Here is a 15,322-nt window from a genome sequence, read left to right as displayed (position 1 = left end):
TCAACTGTGGGATAAATTTCAGAGTAACTGTCATCAAAGGGTAACTTATTCTGTGACATTAAAGTTCATTAAAAGCAAAAAGTAACTGAACTGGTGTTATTAAATTGATTCGCATTAGGTAGATTAGCAATACTCTGAGTATCCTAGGTAGGATTGCCTTGTATAATGGCTGTTTTCAACCAACCGGCCATTTTGTTGCTGCATTCTTTAACTACTTGATTGCAATATAAAAACTATAATTATGATTGCCTGTCTTGTTTGCTACAGAGTTCTTTTTTAAGTTATCACATTAGCTCAACACTCTTTGAAATATCAAAAATCACAGCTATGTTGACTTATCATAAATTAGCTCTAGATATTTAACTAGATTAGATTAATTTAAGATCCCACCATTTATCTTAACAATGGTATTATTGGTGGGTTTGAGAAATAAAGCTCTTGGTTTCTGAGTAGGCTGACCAGCTTTTCTCGAGATAAAAACGGGACAAATGGGTTCAAAAATCGGGACACATGATAAGATTGATTTCCGGAAATGTTTACTAAAAGCATGCAGAATTCGTTGCTCTGATGAACCGTTTTTTTGTATGCCTTAAGGGCAATGGGACTAAAAGAGCCACTGGGACCACCATATTGATTATCTTTTTTGCCAGGCCCTGATGAACCTACCGGATCCTGTGCGATACTAGGCGTTTGATAAATTTTGCGTAGAAAGTGATTTTTTGCAGTATGGTCCTAAAATTTGACACTCTTTTTTGCAGTGGCACTCGAGATTTTGACTAATAATTATAATGATCTCATCTTCAATCGCGACTTTTTCGTTAGTTCACGATAGGAGATGTCCTTTCTAGTGGTGCGGTACTGTCAGGAGGGCACAAAATGTACTCAGTGATATTAAAAAACCCTTGCTGCTTGGAAACTTTTTTTCCACTATGGAAAATTTACAAAGCTTTATTTAAGAATTTTTCAAGGAGTACCCTAAAACGGTACAAAATAGCAAAAAGACGGGACGGTTAAAAAGAGTTGAAAAAACGATACTGTCCCGTTCAAAACGGTACGTCTGGTCAGCCTATTTCTGAGGAAAAATAACTAACTGCGTTTTGGACACACTTAACTGCATTATGTTTTCTCGGTAAAGTAAAATACCGTATACTACTTGAAAACATTATAGTTTACTGTTGTTCAGTAAAAAAATACTGAGAAATCGCAAACCAAACGTGTTTACCGGAATACCGTAAATTTGTTTACCGAAAAAAACCCGTGAACCGACAATTTCCGAGTTCAGTAATCTAAAATACCGAATCTCGGAACCTTCAACTGAGATTTCGTCGAACAAAAAATCTCTTATAACCATGAAAAAACTTTACGTTTACAGAACGCTCGGTAATTTGTTACGAATAGTCAGCTTTGTAAATACCGACTCATGCAGCAATTTTTGATGAACGCTTCGTAAATTTTTACTGAGCTATCTTCTATGATTGACGTTTCAGCGAGAATGAAAAATTACCGAGCACTCGTCAAGCAAATAAATTGCTGAACAGATTGCTGATGGCTCAGCTGTTGAGAACTCGTTAAAAAGATTGCTGAGTTCGGTAAAAGAAACTTTGTAAATACCGACTCATGCAGCAATTTTTGATGAACGCTTCGTAAATTTTTACTGAGCTATCTTCTATGATTGACGTTTCAGCGAGAATGAAAAATTACCGAGCACTCGTCAAGCAAATAAATTGCTGAACAGATTGCTGATGGCTCAGCTGTTGAGAACTCGTTAAAAAGATTGCTGAGTTCGGTAAAAGAAACTGAGTGTGTAAGTGTGTACCGAGATTCCGAAAAACTGAGCTGTCAAAATAGCGCGTGCTTCACCAACAATTTTTTCTCGTGTTCCGGTTTAGAAAAAAAGGAGCAGGTTTTGCGGCTGATTATTATTATAGAGAAATCTGCAATGTTCAGATTAACTAAAATATTGAGTAAGTATACACTATTTTTTCTCAGATCTTGTTTTTTGCTGCAAAGAATATTAAAAAAATAACGATTAATTCTTTATTCATCCAATTTTATAGGTTATCAACTCACTTCACAGGATGGAAGTTGCAGAGTGATGGATGTTACTTTAATTCCTGTATGCAATACAAATCTTCAGTTTGTACCAATGCTGTGTTTACTTGAATCAGTTGAGTGATAAATTAATAAATTAATTTGTATATTTAATCATTTTGATCATATTCTGAAAAATAAAAAAATCGCAAAACACGTACCTCAGTAAATTTCACCGAAGTTCTCGTAATAAGTTGACAGTTGAAATTTTCGAGTATCTCGGTAAACATTACCGAGAACCTCGTTAAAGTTTGACAGGTTTTTGATTTTTTGCTTTTACAGAATCTCGGTGTTTAGATGTATTACCGAGATTTTTACCGAGATCTCAGCTGTTGAAATGTCGGTAATTAATTTTACCGTGCTCGGTGGTAATATCTAAGTGTGTAATTGGCCGATAACTTGATAGTACAGGTAAATTCCAGTATCTCTTTAAGAAGGAATTAACAATAGGACTCATTACGTTCGAATGGAAATATGAACACTCTCAAACTGCTGAAGAAGTTTTTGCGGTTTTTGTTCATTCGTTGGTTGGTTAAGGCTGATGGTGCCCAGGACTCTAAACATCAACACTACGATGGCCCTCTTGCGACATAGTGGGGTGGGTCGCTGGCCTTGCAAGCAGGGATGCCACATGTACAGATTAGTTTGTGTTTTACAGATTTTTTTTTTGATGATGATGATGATGATGGTCCCACCTCATACCCTTACATCGGTTTGAGCTGGTCGATTTATCTAAGTAAGATATTATATAGAGTCATACAATGTAACCAGTTGACAAATTATTAACGGACTGGTTATTAATACAGACATAGTAACCCTTCAATAGAATGCCAATAATTTGAAAATAAATAAAAAAAAAACGATTTTCCAATAACATTGATCCAAGGCTCATCCAGAACGTTTCCAACCCGAAAATTTTCTGGACTTGGTTAGGAATTGAACCTAACATTTAGGAGCGTCAACTAATCAGAATTGGTTCTGGATAACGATCCAGAACTACGAGAGAGATCCTATGTTTCTATAATTCTCGATAACGAGCTCTACAGTCCACAGGCAAACCCAAGCCTTTTCAGTTTTTTCTCTTGGCCTTCTTTTTGGCCGAAGTAACGGTACAGAATCTGTATATACAGATATACAGATTTTCGTCGAAAAGTACAGATTTTCCGAAATTGACATTAATTTTTGAAAACAATCCAAATTTTATTTAATTAAATAATAAGCAAATTGAACATATTTTCAACTCCTCACACGTTCTAAGCTAAAAACTTTGTTTATGTACCATAAAAATTTAAAAAATACAAAGACCTTTATGTTTAAACAATACAGATTTTTTTTACAGATATTTTTGTTCCAGATACAGATGCTCAGATTTTTTCAAGGGAAAACACAGATTTAGATGTGGCAACCCTGCTTGCAAGTCCGCACTCTTGAAAAACAACAGCAACGAACGAAAAAACATTAATTACGGACCGGAACAATCGGCCTAGGCAACGAAAACGGGCTAACGATTGGATACTTGGAACAAGGAACTGGCGATCTTTCAACTTTTTAGGAAGTTTCCGCGTGTTTTCCGTGGAATTGAAGACTCGCAAGTTCAACATTGTAGCGCTGTGTTACAGATCCCTTAACATGCAGAGAATCCATCCCCAGGATACCTATAACTCGGTGACGGAATCGTGAAAGGAATCGCAAACACGATCCGGAGGATTCCCACTCACGATTCTTATTTCAAGAATCCTAGAGCCATATACAGGGTATTCCTGAGGATTCTTTTTCAGGAATCCATTTCAAGGACGCTCAGGAATCCAATGTGAGGAATCCTAGAGAATTTATGCGAATCGTATGTGTTCGTCCGGGATACGTAAGAAACGGCTGGAATTCGAAAAAGTGTAGTTTAAAATCGTGTAAATACAATATTATTGTATTTGTTTTGAGGATAAGCATTAGACGTAGTTTTAGACTAAATGTTTTGCTTAATGCCACACTGGCGATCAAGAATATTTAACACTCAATATGAATAAATTTCTCTACTTACTTAAACTCACCGAGGTTATAATTTATCTTTTGAAAGAAAACTACCGAATTCTTAGGGAAATTATTCTCTGCGATTGTGTCCCACTGAGAAAAACGGAAAAAAATGCTTCACTTTGCCGAAAAATTCTGTTGTACCGTAATAATATTATTCCTTATTTTCAACACGTTGCAGAATAAAATTTGAATGATGTCATCAACGTTTTCAAAGCAAAGATCGGGGATTACATTCGGCGTGCGGAATACCCCATTTTTTATCTGACAAATGATTACGTAAAATAAGAAATAGTAAAAAGAGCTTGTACACCCAAACTAACCACCTCTGCAACCCGTATCATTTGAAATGGGATGATTCGAGCATTCAAAACAATAACAACTTATGCGCTTGGATTTTCCATAATCTCAATACAAATAATGCTCATTAAACCGTAATGTAGAGAGAATTTGGAATTACTTGGTAAATTGATTTCCATCGTTCTTCTATTCCACGTAGCATCATCCAACGCTGTAACAGTGAAAGAAAAATTACTGAACAATCGCATTGTCAATTCAGTCAGCGAAACAGCACCAGTCTCACATAGGTTCGTCGGGTGATAATGCATTAAAGCTTCATTCCAGCTTTCATGCGTTTCTCTGTTTCTGGTTAAACTGAGCGCAGATTAGTCGAATTATCTATGTTAAATATTATCATACCAAGCATTGCATTTTGAAAGCTAATTCTCTGGTTTAGATCGGTTGAAAAAGGCATACGATTGGTAAGCTTGTTTTAATTTTCGTAATGTTTAATAAGTATAGTATTTTTTAGTGAATCTAACCAACTAAGGTGAACGATGGAGAACCTTGCAATTGAAAGTAAACCTGCTACAACGCCGAAAAGTATCAATCTAGAAACATTGAAGCGGCTATTGAACATCCTTAATCATGTTTTAATTGGACTTACATTTCTGTACACGATGTGGATTTGCAGGAAAAATGGGCTTGAGAAGATTTTCACCTGGCACGTGATTCTTTGCGTTTTCGGGGTTTGTTAACCTGATAATTGATAACATGAATAGCAATAACTTTTTGATCCTGTTGACAGTTTAATGTGCTAATGGCTGAGTCCATATTGCTTCTCTCTAGTGATAACACATGGAGCCAGCTACTAACACAACCTCAGCGTCGGACTGGTCACTGGTTGTTACAAGTAGTGGGCAGCGCATGCGTCATCGTTGGCATAGCTTTGGAATTCTACTGGCGTGGTGTTCTCAATAAATCACATTTTTCTCAAACCCATTCAATTTTAGGATTGATAGCATTAATTGCTATGATACTTAGTATAAGTAATGGTTTGGGTGCACTTTACGCGATCGAATTGCGCCAGAGAGTTAAACCAGTATATTTGAAGACTGTACATACAATAATTGGATTAGTTTGCTTTGTAACTGGAATGGTATCACTGTGGTATGGTTTTAAAAAACGGATTTTTCAAGTTAATGCAACACCGGAACTGGTTATTGCATTGCAGGCTTCTGTGATTTTGATTATAATTCTAAGTATAGCAGGTGCTGTAGAAACTGTTATTATACGAATGATTTCAGTGATTCGAAATATCAGGTAACGGTTTTTTTGCTGCAAAAATCTCAAAATATCACGCTTCACGTTAGAATGTCAACTGTAGCACACAAGTAAAACAGAGGCGTATTTACATGAAATATGTTGTTTTATTAGACTTCGAAGAAATTTGCTGCCGTAGCTATTAGGGTTTAGGGGGATTAGGTTTTCATACCATTTTATATGGGAAAATTAACTCTTTCAAAATTTGTAACCAGAGATATCCAGTTGCCTCTTTTGTTCATGATATTTGCAGGAAGCTTTCCTGGAGAAAACTCTTTTGAAGACCGTAAGGCTCTGCAATACTTCTAGAAAAAGTTATTTACCTCAAACTGATTGAATATATAGTGTTGCTAGAAAAAATGAAAGATGAGCCGTTCGTCAGTAACTGAACGAACAAAATGGGTTCACAGGCTCCTACTTGGTTACACTTTCAACAGGCTTGTCATTAGTAAATAAATGTCCTTAATGTTTTGTTCTCTTTTGTTTTATTTATTCTGAAATTTACCAATCACGTCTGCACATTCTACACATTAGACGTTTAGCTGCATCAATTTTACAAGTAATTTTTGATTTTCACCGACGGGACAAATCGAATGTATCAGTTTTTTGGGTGTTCATTTCTGCTGGAGTTGCTTACAGATGTCTTTGTAAAAGTGAACAACGAACGAATATGTTTTTTCTTCTCTGCTGCATGATTTGGGTTACCATTTCTTATATCTTACAGAAGTTTTTCTCGGATGGCACTTAAACACTACGATGAGAATAATGTTCGTTTTTTTTTCTTCATTCTTCGCTGTCGAAACATCGCATTAATAGTATGTAACTTGCAGTTGTGGGGTTGTGCTTTTCTCTTCTATACATGTACAACCTAGAGCTCCTTTTGGCTTTGTGATTTTTGGGCAACATGAATTTTTCGTAGTACATAATATTAGGGGGTTATTCAATCGTGGTATTTGCTTCAACTCGTCACAGTCATTTTGATCTTAATGCTTATCTCTAGTTAGTGTTAAATACTTATCAAATATTATTCTTCAAGAAATGTAAATGCACTGCTGTTTGATTCATCTATGTTCGAAACTGCAACTCTGTTAACTAGGATAAATCTGAACAAAAATCAGCTTTGTGGTAATTAGAATATTTCGAAATGCAGATTTTCCTAATTTATGAAAGATAAATTATTTAGAGTTGTAAATATTGGAGAAAAAAAATATTGTGAAGAAAAATTCTATTTGCTAAAAGGGCAGTAATAACTTAAAATCAATACAATCGCTACAATTCACTAGTATTCACTCTGACTACACCATCACGTGGTGTGATGCGTTAGTCCTGTATGGAAGCCACCTAATACAACTCGTTCGATCGATTCCGACACGTCTGACAGCAAGCCTGGCTATAGTACGCATAACTACAGAGCTTGGCTTTGAGGACAATGCTACAGTTGGGAAAATCGTCACGGCAGCCAGCATCGCTCTGAGCGATATCTTCACGACCGTCCACGTACGGTTCCATTGACGCGATCACTGTCGTAGCGGTGGTCGAAGTCGTAGTAGGACAAGGATCCTCATTGCAAACTCGATAGGCTATTGGACGATCTGCGTAACGACAGCTGGCCGATTCTTGCATGATCTTTTCCCGCAGATTGAACTCCAGACATTTGACCACCCGGCGTTGATTACCGCCATCGCATGTTTTGGAACACTGTGAAAAAACGAGGTTACCATGAAGCATTACTTATCAACAAACACGCATCCAGCAGAATTACCTCAGTCCATTCCGAGTAGTGCCATCTTGGTTTGCAGTCGTTAATCGTTTCGATGTCACATTGTTCTAAAGACTTCGGACGTTCGGTCGCATCACAGTCCTTGTCCGGTACAAAGTTGTCGTTTCGGATGCACAGAACCGTTCGAGATTTGGTGAGATTGAAACAATCGCCAGAGCACTGTAACATTAATTAATTAATAACTTATGTAGCACAATTTTATGATTGAATTTCTGCTTACCAATCCCCACGGGCCGGTGAACCATTCTCCGAACTCACAAGCACGATCACTGGTACATTCTCTTGTAGTATCTGGTGTAAATCGTAGATCGCATCGCTCGGCATTGACTGATGTACTTCGGTCGCAAAATATCGAACGAGTCTGCAGTCCAACACCGCAGTTTGCGGAACATCGTTCACTCCAGTCGGCTGTCAACCAAACACCAGACTTCTTCGGCTCAACCTTTTGATTAACTCGACTGGTGTCCAAACTCTGTCGGCCATATCCGTTGCTGTTTTGCATGTCATTCTGAGTGTTGTGGCTAATGGAATGGTGATTGTGGTGATGACTGTGATGGTGGTTTATGACCGTTGGGCGATGTTTGTTAGTCTCCAATTGTGGAGGTTTGTGATTCTTGACACATTCACACTGCTCAGCCGAAGTGGGTTGTTCTTCTAAACAAGCTCCACTGCTGACTTGAATGACTATACCAGAAATCAGTTCCTGCACGCATTTGACCTCACGATTTTTAAAGACTTCATTGTCGCCTAGCTTTTCCTCACAGTTACATGCGCTCCATTCTGATAGTTTCCAATAAGCTGGACAGGGCTGAGTATTGCATCGTAATACATTCTCATTCAGCGATGGTTGTGTTAGATGAGCACATCTTTTTGGGGAGAATACGCGGGTTGGTGCTTCGCGGACGCATTTGATTACTGGTTGCTGAACACCGCCACCACAAGACTTGCTGCATGCTCCGAATCCTATCACTTTCCATAGAAATTTGCGCTTACGAAGGGGCTTAGAAGTACTCACCGGAATCGTAGTGTTCACGATGGTTCGGTGCTTCGGTACACGAAGACTCGCTTTTTCTGAGATTTCATTTGAAATTCCTATGGTAAAAGAAACTTAGCTAATGTTTGTAAGTTAGATTTAAGTTTGTCAACTCACCATCAACCCGATTGTCTTCGACGGATCCTTGTTCCTCGGTTGGGTTTGTGTTGATTGGCATAAGATACTCATACTTGATACCGGGATTGGGCTGCTGCGAAAGAAGGTACAACTCTATGGGCTCCGTCAGTGGCCCGGGGGCTGTTATCCACTCGGTAACGCCTTCAATTCTGCGGAAGCTGCTGGTGGATCCATTATTGAGGCCATCTATTCTGCGATACTCGAACATAGTGCCGGCTCCCTGGTAGAATCCACTCAGTGAAATGGTGTAGTCACCGTTGATGATAAATCGTGATTGGTCTGATGTTTTGAGGGCTGTAATGAAATGAAAGAATACGTACTTTTCAGAAAAATGAGTTCAAAAGATTGGAAGAGCTTTTGTACATATTGGAATTAGAAATATTTTGGGATGCGGGGATGTAATATAAACTAGTATATTAAATTGTTCCAAGAACCATCTTCTGTTGCTGATACCAAGAACCATCTGATGTTGCAGCTACTTGTTATTTGTTTATTCATTTATTAAAACCACTGTCTGATAAATTGTAGTAAATAAATAAATAAAAGAATCTGGAGATCATCTTTTCCACGGTAATACTCGGGTAATTGATGAAACAACCAATTACGAAACAGCTATGAATATGCTTGGTAGAAAAGTGATATTTGGTGAACCTTGGTGATTTCTGCGCGAGAGAAGCGTAAGCCTGATTGATTGATTGATTGATTGATTAAACTCTTCGGAAACTTCATCTACCCATAGCACGTTATTCCTTCCAATAACTTCCTTGAGTTGATAATAGGATCGATAAAGAAGGTAAGTGAAAGTTATTCTGGGGGAAGACAACCACTATAACACATAGCAGAGCAGGTAACTTCTCATTAATTGACAGGACTACAAAAAATAGAGAATACTGGTCTCAAGGCGGTCTATACAAAAAACATTGAATAAGGGGACGCGTCGTAGTGGAACTTAGGACTTGAAGCTGAAGGTTGAAGGTATTAAGAACAAAAAGGGCAAATCGAGTATTCTCGGACTACGATATCACCAGAAACACAACTGTAACCATGCCTACAAACAACCAAACACCACGCTGCAGCCAAATCAGCTGGCTAGAAGATGCGCTTGAAAGTTGTTGAAGTACGAAGTACGATGCAAGAATTACGAAACGTACGTGCAGACTGGACAGTTTCTTGGGTAAAGTTGTAGATAATAGTAGAGTGCGTTATGCCAGCGGTTCCGAGCTCTCTGTCAAAATTTCATTCATGAATTGAATTCAGAAACGTCTCGTAAAATGGTCTATTGTCTTAAAAAAAATATACACTGCAAAAAAAATTGACATATCTTTTACATTGGAGAATTTGTTTTTATTTTTTATTTTTCTAAGCTCGTTTAACTTTCAATGCTTAGGTAATATTGTGTAGTTTTCGTTGAAACAATTTCAAATTTTCAAAAAGCGCGTTATTTAGGATATTCAATTTATAATTATATTTTTGTGTTTTTTCTTATTTTTTGGTCTTACGGTGAGGATAGAATTATTTTTTATACACGTTTGCCAAATATACTATTTTAATCAAATAAACCGTTCTGGCTTCCACTGTCTCTGCGTGTCAGTAGGATCGTAGCGCCACACAATGACAGGTATCTGAACGAAAGTCGGAAAAAATCTAAAAGTTTTTTTTTAATGACTGGGAATTACATGTTATCACAATTTTGAAGTGGTGAACTCATTTCTGATTTCTGATGTCATCTCATTGCTCTTATTTGTCCAATTTACTGGTAAACTTTACTTTTTTTAAAGTAAAAGTAGTTTTATTTTACCTCTCTATTCAGTCGAGTAGTCGGAAGTTAAGAACGTTGAAAAGAGCGGAATAAAAGCGACGATAAGAATATAGGTGCTAAGATGAATAGAAGAGTGGTTCCCTTACTAGTTCTTCATCGAAAAACTTCGGAATCGTATTTTTTTGTTTGGTTCTGAGGGTACTCCTTCATGAATTAGGGTGGTGCAAAAATCGTCATAATTCAATATATTTTATTTCGAAAATTTTTTAGCTTTTACGCCGTTTGAACAATTCAAGATCTTTCTACGACAAGTTAGAGGTCTTTGAGGGAAAATTATGAGATCGGACGGTAGCTAATTTTAACGTCATTGGAAATATGAAAGACGATATATTTCTTTCTCATCAAATTAATTTCTCCACTCTTTATACATCTTGTAGTACTGAAAACGGTTTATAAATTAATATAAAAATGCTTGAGACAACTGGAAATACTTCATGTATACTTCCCAGTCAATCATTTTGTTTAAATATACGAAACTGAATATTCACAACTGACCACCATACGTCTCCATAGTTTTATTTTCAAAATATCTCCCTATGAGCAACGATGCAAAACGGGACCCAAAAATGTGAAAAATACATTAAATTTCCTATTGACTGGTGGCTATCCGATCTTTTCGAACTGTTTCACAAGATTGTACGGTAGAAATGAAATTAGAAATACATGTTTTTTTTTTGGCTTTCCTTTAAAATGTTTTACCTCGATTGAAAAATTGGTTGTATTTTTGGCAAGTCTTGGAAATCAACCAAAAAGTATATAAATGTTCCTTCAAAATGAAACTTGTTGAATCAAAATCAGATCAAAACTGAGGGAGTTACAGGTGTTTGAATTTAAGCTGAAAACTGCGATTTCAAACATGAAAATCATCGAAATTGCCTGACATAGCAACATTCAAAGTGCGATTAAAAATCGATATCTCAACCGATTGTCATAAAACTTTGAGAAAAGGTCATTTACAGTTTAAGAATCTTCGAAGAAATGCAAAACATCAAAAATATTGACGTGAAAAACAATGGTTTTTCACGGCCTCCGACCACTGTGCGCCAGCCCCACAACTGCCCTGTACACTTAACAGTTGTCCGTGGAGTCTGTGTATAATAAACAGAAGGACGAGTTCCAATAGCAGAGTGTAGCACTAAGGTTTTCCTTTTCGATTACCTTTCGATCTATGCAAAAATCCTTGCAAAGCAGAGTTTGCAAAACATGTGTTATTTACTTTGCATCTCGAGTTATGCTACTTAATCACAATAAAGTTCACAAGCAGGCTTGTATATGGTCAAAACTTTTATTAGATTTCGCTTTGTTAGTGTGCGTCGCAGTAGGCTTTCGCTTGTAAATGTAAAATGATCATCGGCTCTTGCACAAAGAACAAACGGTTAATTGACTCTCACGCAGCGATGTTATTTTGGCTAATTTTTGTTTACTCCATGCTATTTCTGTTGAGAAATATTATTACAGGATCAGTCATATGAATAATTTTCAAAATCTCGGCACATGAAGTGCGTAATCCTCATTTCTAGAAAAAATGTCAAAATACTTTTAGGGAAAAAAACGTCGTGGTGGCGAGTACTCATTTGACATGTTTGTTCTAAAATGTATTTCGAAAGCGAGCATTGCCACCGTCAGATGCAAAAAAAAGAAGCTTTTTTGGGCTACGTAATTTATGGATGTCACCTCTCAATTCCGGCCTCTTTACTTACTACATATACTACATATCATGCCAACGCGCACCACACAGTCTGGGGTAGCTCGGATGTCAACACACGAAGTAAGTACCTGCTTGAATACCTTACTTTCAATTTACTTTCAATCTTCCTGTCCTGTCACGGACAACTACTTCCGCAGCGAAATTCTGAAGGAGTTACCCTTACATAAGCATGAATATGCTTATCAACACAGTAAGTCTACTGAGCCGCTTTGCATTGTCTAGTGGCGAATACCGAGAAGTCACTGAAATATACATAGCCAGCGGTCTGCGTTTTTCTTGATATTCAGGGAGCTTTTGACACCACGCCCTTTGCATGGCTCTACAAAATAAATGAGTCGACAATACTATAATGAGCTGCATTGAAGCAATGCATTCGAGCAGGAAGATCATAGCTGCATTGGAAGATACGTTTGGCACAGTAGAGGCAGTGAAAGGGTGTCCTCAGGTAGGATTTCTTTCTCCACTGCCATGGTTGCTGGTGGTGGCCGTTCTTCTAAGCAAGCTATCGCAGATAGGCTATGAAGTCATTGGTTATGCTTAGAGACAGTGGTAATTCGCGGCAAAAAAGTTGAAAATTCGCGGGTGGCAAAATAGAAAATATTCAAAATTCGCGGTAATTTCGCGGCAACCCGTTCTTTAGAAAACGCCAAATAAAGTGCATTTTTGGTGAAAACAATGAAAAAAACCGTTTCATTTAATTTAATATACGGTAACTTAACAGTACGATTCATGATTTCTTTGCAGTACGGATTACTGTGTCAAATTGTCTTAAATCATATTTGGGTGTCGGCAGGCACGTATTATTCCAGTTATTCTGACTCATGCTGCATTCCGCATCTATCGAGTTTCCAGGAATCGATAAATATTTATTTGCCAACAGAAAAAGTTCAAAAAACCGTCCGCGTTTCGAATACTTACCAAAATTATTCAAATGCAAAAATGCATGCTACTTGAACTAAGTAGGTATATCTTGCAACTTCGATTTCGCACACTCGGAAATTTTATCATGCAGGTCCCCTATCGCCAAAATCTTTGCTCAAAGAGGATCTAGTAACTGAACCGTCCAAAAACAATTCAACCCAGGCTGACAAAATCTCGTTGTAAGAGAGCAGTAGTACTATTCCATCTTATTGGTTGCGTAGGAAAAGGCCAGCCGTTGCCATCGAGGTGCCTATTGATCTTAAGATTTGTCCGTATTGTTGGTTTTCGCGGCATTTCGCGGATTTTTGATAATTTCGCGGCCGATGCTGGATTTCGCGGAATTCGCGGCTTCCGCGAAATCACGATTTACCGCTGTCCCTAGTTATGCTGATGACGTAGTCCTTTTTGTTCCGAGAAAATGTGATGCAATTTAATCTAGTCATACGCACATCTCAGTGCACAGTGGTCCAATAAGACAAAAAGTGGAACTTAATTCCATAGCGCCTTTTACCTTCATCCTAGCTTAAAAGTGTCTTCGGAACAATTGTTTGCATGAATGGCCCGCAAAATCGCAAATTACCAATGAAATTGAAAAGTTTACTATACTAAAAATAAATTCAAAAATATGAAACTTTGTTGAACAAATGAAAATCCTATCTTTTTACGGTACAAAGTTATAAAGTATATAACATGGAACTTACTTAAAAGTTAGTTTTTAGTACTTAACTTTTGTTAGTTGCATTTTATACGAAAGTGTTGTTCGGAAGAATTGTTAGGGCACACAAAACACACATTTTTGCCAAAGACCATATATTTCCAGGACTTTTTCTTACAAAGTTATATCATATTTTAGCTTATTTTTTCGATAACTTCAAGAACGTATAGGTTAAAAAGGGGCAAGTGGAATCATGATGTCAATACTTCTCCTTGAAGTTAAGCTGAAGTACTATAAACTACTTTAGGTTCCATTTGTCTCTATTCACCCATATTACAGTACGGCGAGCATATGTTACAGTAGGTTTCATATATCAAAAATACTAACTTTTTTGTGTCAAGAGATAGAGGAATGGTTTATTCGGCAAAGTTTTAGATCGTGCAAAAATATGAAACTTTGCTGAACAAACAAAATTCATATCTTCATTGGGTACAGAGTTACAGAGTGTTTTCTGTAAAAGTTACCTAAAGTAATTTTTTTACACTTAACTTTTGTTAGTTACATTTTACAAGAAAACGTTGTTCTAATAAGCATTTGGGCATACAAAACACACGTTTTTGTTGAAGGCCACACATCTCCAGGACTTGCTTTGTTTACAAAGTTATAGCACATTTCAGCCAATTTTTTCGATTATGTGTGTTTTGTGTGCCCTAACAATTCCTCCAAACAACACTTTCGTATAAAATGCAACTAACAAAAGTTAAGTACAAAAAACTAACTTTTAAGTAAGTTTCATGTAATATTCTTTATAACTTTGTACCGTAAAAAAATAGAATTTTCATTTGTTCAACAAAGTTTCATATTTTTGAATTTTCTACCACTTTTCTGATTACACTATCATTCTATCTCTTAACACAAAAAAGTAATTTTTTTATTTTTAGTATAGTAAACTTTTCAAATTTTTTGACAATTTGCGATTACGCGGGTCATTCATGCAAACAAGACACTTTTAAGCTAGGATGAAGGTAAAAGGCACTATGTAATTAAGTTCCACTTTTTGCCTTATTGGACCACTGTGCAGTGGTGCTTCGAAGAGGAGCTGAATATTAACTCCGCTAAAATAGTCATTCTCATTATATCCTTTACCAAGGATGCATTCAATCACATTTCCAATGAGATATTCAGATGGCTCAAATTCGCATTAACAAAAGATTTATTTAAGTAGAAAATATGCCAAAGAGTGAGTCGATTTCAACGGTCGGCATCAAAAACACAGCAAAATGAGCTAGCACGATCGGACATGATTTAAAACTTAAATACCGTTTTCAACAAGATTACACACTTTCTCACCAATCAAGAGCAACATTACATTAGTGTCGTCAGAATTAACACAGCATGTCAATCCCCAGGATGTCTTTGCATGGGAATATATGTTAAGAAAAATTGGAAGTGTAAATGGCCTAGAACTCATTCCAACAGCTTTTGATCATTAGTCGTACATGTCAATTTAGTGCTTTTGTGAGTATTTATTCTACCGACAAACAGCCGTA

General features: G+C 36.9%; 2 protein-coding genes across 3 annotated transcripts in view; one reads left to right on the top strand and one right to left on the bottom strand.

The window, feature by feature from the left end:
- The first annotated feature begins 4,679 nt into the window (after positions 1-4,679).
- LOC129726413 (probable transmembrane reductase CYB561D1) lies at positions 4,680-6,170 on the top strand. 2 transcript variants are annotated; one of them, XM_055683062.1, is made up of 3 exons: positions 4,680-4,877; positions 4,946-5,144; positions 5,204-6,170. In XM_055683062.1, exons 2-3 carry the CDS (start codon positions 4,953-4,955, stop codon positions 5,720-5,722), a joined length of 711 nt encoding a protein of 236 aa, XP_055539037.1. In that variant the 5' UTR covers positions 4,680-4,877; positions 4,946-4,952; the 3' UTR covers positions 5,723-6,170. The 2 variants fall into 2 exon arrangements, with proteins under 2 accessions (XP_055539037.1, XP_055539036.1); XM_055683061.1 differs by having other exon boundaries at positions 4,928-5,144.
- A 16-nt stretch (positions 6,171-6,186) lies between these two features.
- The window catches only part of LOC129726412 (thrombospondin type-1 domain-containing protein 4), a 287,959-nt gene continuing 278,823 nt past the window's right edge, over positions 6,187-15,322 (bottom strand). The window contains exons 8-11 of the mRNA XM_055683060.1: positions 8,649-8,963; positions 7,719-8,590; positions 7,481-7,657; positions 6,187-7,416 (exon numbers count right to left, since the gene is read on the bottom strand). Of these exons, the coding sequence (XP_055539035.1) occupies positions 7,060-7,416; positions 7,481-7,657; positions 7,719-8,590; positions 8,649-8,963 (1,721 nt within the window). The 3' untranslated portion in view covers positions 6,187-7,059. The remainder of the gene's footprint in view (positions 7,417-7,480; positions 7,658-7,718; positions 8,591-8,648; positions 8,964-15,322) is intronic.

Source organism: Wyeomyia smithii, chromosome 3 (assembly GCF_029784165.1).
Source record: "Wyeomyia smithii strain HCP4-BCI-WySm-NY-G18 chromosome 3, ASM2978416v1, whole genome shotgun sequence".
In the NCBI taxonomy this organism is placed as follows: Eukaryota; Metazoa; Arthropoda; class Insecta; order Diptera; family Culicidae; genus Wyeomyia; species Wyeomyia smithii.
This window is presented reverse-complemented; position numbering and strand designations above follow the sequence as displayed.

Coding starts and splice junctions, on each gene's coding strand:
- LOC129726413 (XM_055683062.1), top strand. CDS start 4,953: ATGGAGAACCTTGCAATTGAAAGTAAACCTGCTACAACGCCGAAAAGT. Junction 5,145..5,203: donor TGATTCTTTGCGTTTTCGGG/GTTTGTTAACCT, acceptor TCCTGTTGACAG/TTTAATGTGCTAATGGCTGA.